Here is a 1,381-nt window from a genome sequence, read left to right on the forward strand (position 1 = left end):
GGGCAGGGTGTAGTGGTCCCCTCATGGCAGATTTCAGTCCACAGCTCAACTCTGACTTGTGTGTTTGTGTTTCAGAGTGAGTTTAATGTTCCCTTCAAAGTAAAGGCTGGACAGATTGGTGAGTACTGGGACTCTGCATTATTTATAATAATCCTGTTTTTATGGTTTTCATTTGTTTAGACTCAAGATGGTATTAAAAAAAAACAACTCTTGAATAAAAGTCTATTATCTTCTTCTGAAACTCTTAATTATGAAGGGGGGCAGCAGTTGAGCTACTGCCTGAAACTCCAACATCCATCATCTACCTCATTTTATAACCACCTAAGCTGAAAAAAGTACACTTTTTGATGATTGAACTGTATATGAAATGGAAAGATTGTGTAAAAAAGAAGTTTGTTTATGAAAATGTAGTAAGTAAGTAGGAAACAAGTAAGAAATATGTAGGAAGCAAGTCAGGAAGTATGGTATGCTATGGTATAAAGTTTATTCATTTAAAAAAAGTACAAAACAATTCCATAACAATATAAAAAAGATACAAAAGATTTACAATGAAAGGCAGCAGAAAGCAGAAAAAATCTTATTATATCTGCCCATTATTTCAAACAATTATTTCAATCATAAAGGAAGTAAGTCTGGAAGTAATAAGTAAGTAGAAAGTAAGTAGGAAGTAAGTAAAAAGTAAGTGTAAGTAATAAGTATATAAGAATTAATTAATAAGTAAGTAATAATTAAGTAAAGTAAGTAGGTAAACTATAAAGCACCTTTCATAGATAAAATTGCAAAGTGCTTTACAGAAATACAGAATACAGGATAAAAAAACAGTAAGAACAGCTGATAAAAACCGTAAGAACAGCTGATAAAAATATTAAAAACAGCTAATTAAAACAGTAAAAACAGCTGATAAAACATTGAAAACTGCTGATGAAAACAGTAAGAACAGCTGATAAAAACCGTAAAAACAGCTGATAAAAACCGTAAGAACAGCTGATAAAAACCGTAAGAACAGCTGATAAAAACCGTAAGAACAGCTGATAAAAACCGTAAGAACAGCTGATACATACAGCGGTGGTGGGATGCATCACAAACAATGATGAGTCCAGCTACAGGCAGGAGGTGGAACACCTGGAGAGCTGGTGCAGAGAGAATAACCTTCACATCAATGTGAAGAAGACAAAGGAGATGATTGTGGACTTCAGAAGGAACAAAAACACCTACACCCCCCTGAACATAAGAGGATCTGCGGTGGAAGTGGTCTCCAGCTACAAGTACTTGGGTGTACACATGAATGACAACCTCAGCTGGAGCAACAACACCACCAGCCTGATCAAGAAAGCTCATCAGAGACTCTACTTCCTCAGACGGCTGAGGCGAGCTGGTCTGG

General features: G+C 35.7%; 1 protein-coding gene across 1 annotated transcript in view; it reads left to right on the forward strand.

Moving 5' to 3' along the window:
• The window catches only part of vps13c (vacuolar protein sorting 13 homolog C), a 289,282-nt gene that overhangs the window by 22,458 nt on the left and 265,443 nt on the right, over window positions 1-1,381 (forward strand). The window contains exon 3 of the mRNA XM_037694953.1: window positions 76-118. Coding sequence (XP_037550881.1) covers window positions 76-118 — 43 coding nt within the window. The remainder of the gene's footprint in view (window positions 1-75; window positions 119-1,381) is intronic.

The sequence above is a fragment of the Nematolebias whitei genome, chromosome 2 (genome assembly GCF_014905685.2).
Source record: "Nematolebias whitei isolate Nwh7 chromosome 2, NemWhi1, whole genome shotgun sequence".
NCBI lineage: Eukaryota > Metazoa > Chordata > Actinopteri > Cyprinodontiformes > Rivulidae > Nematolebias > Nematolebias whitei.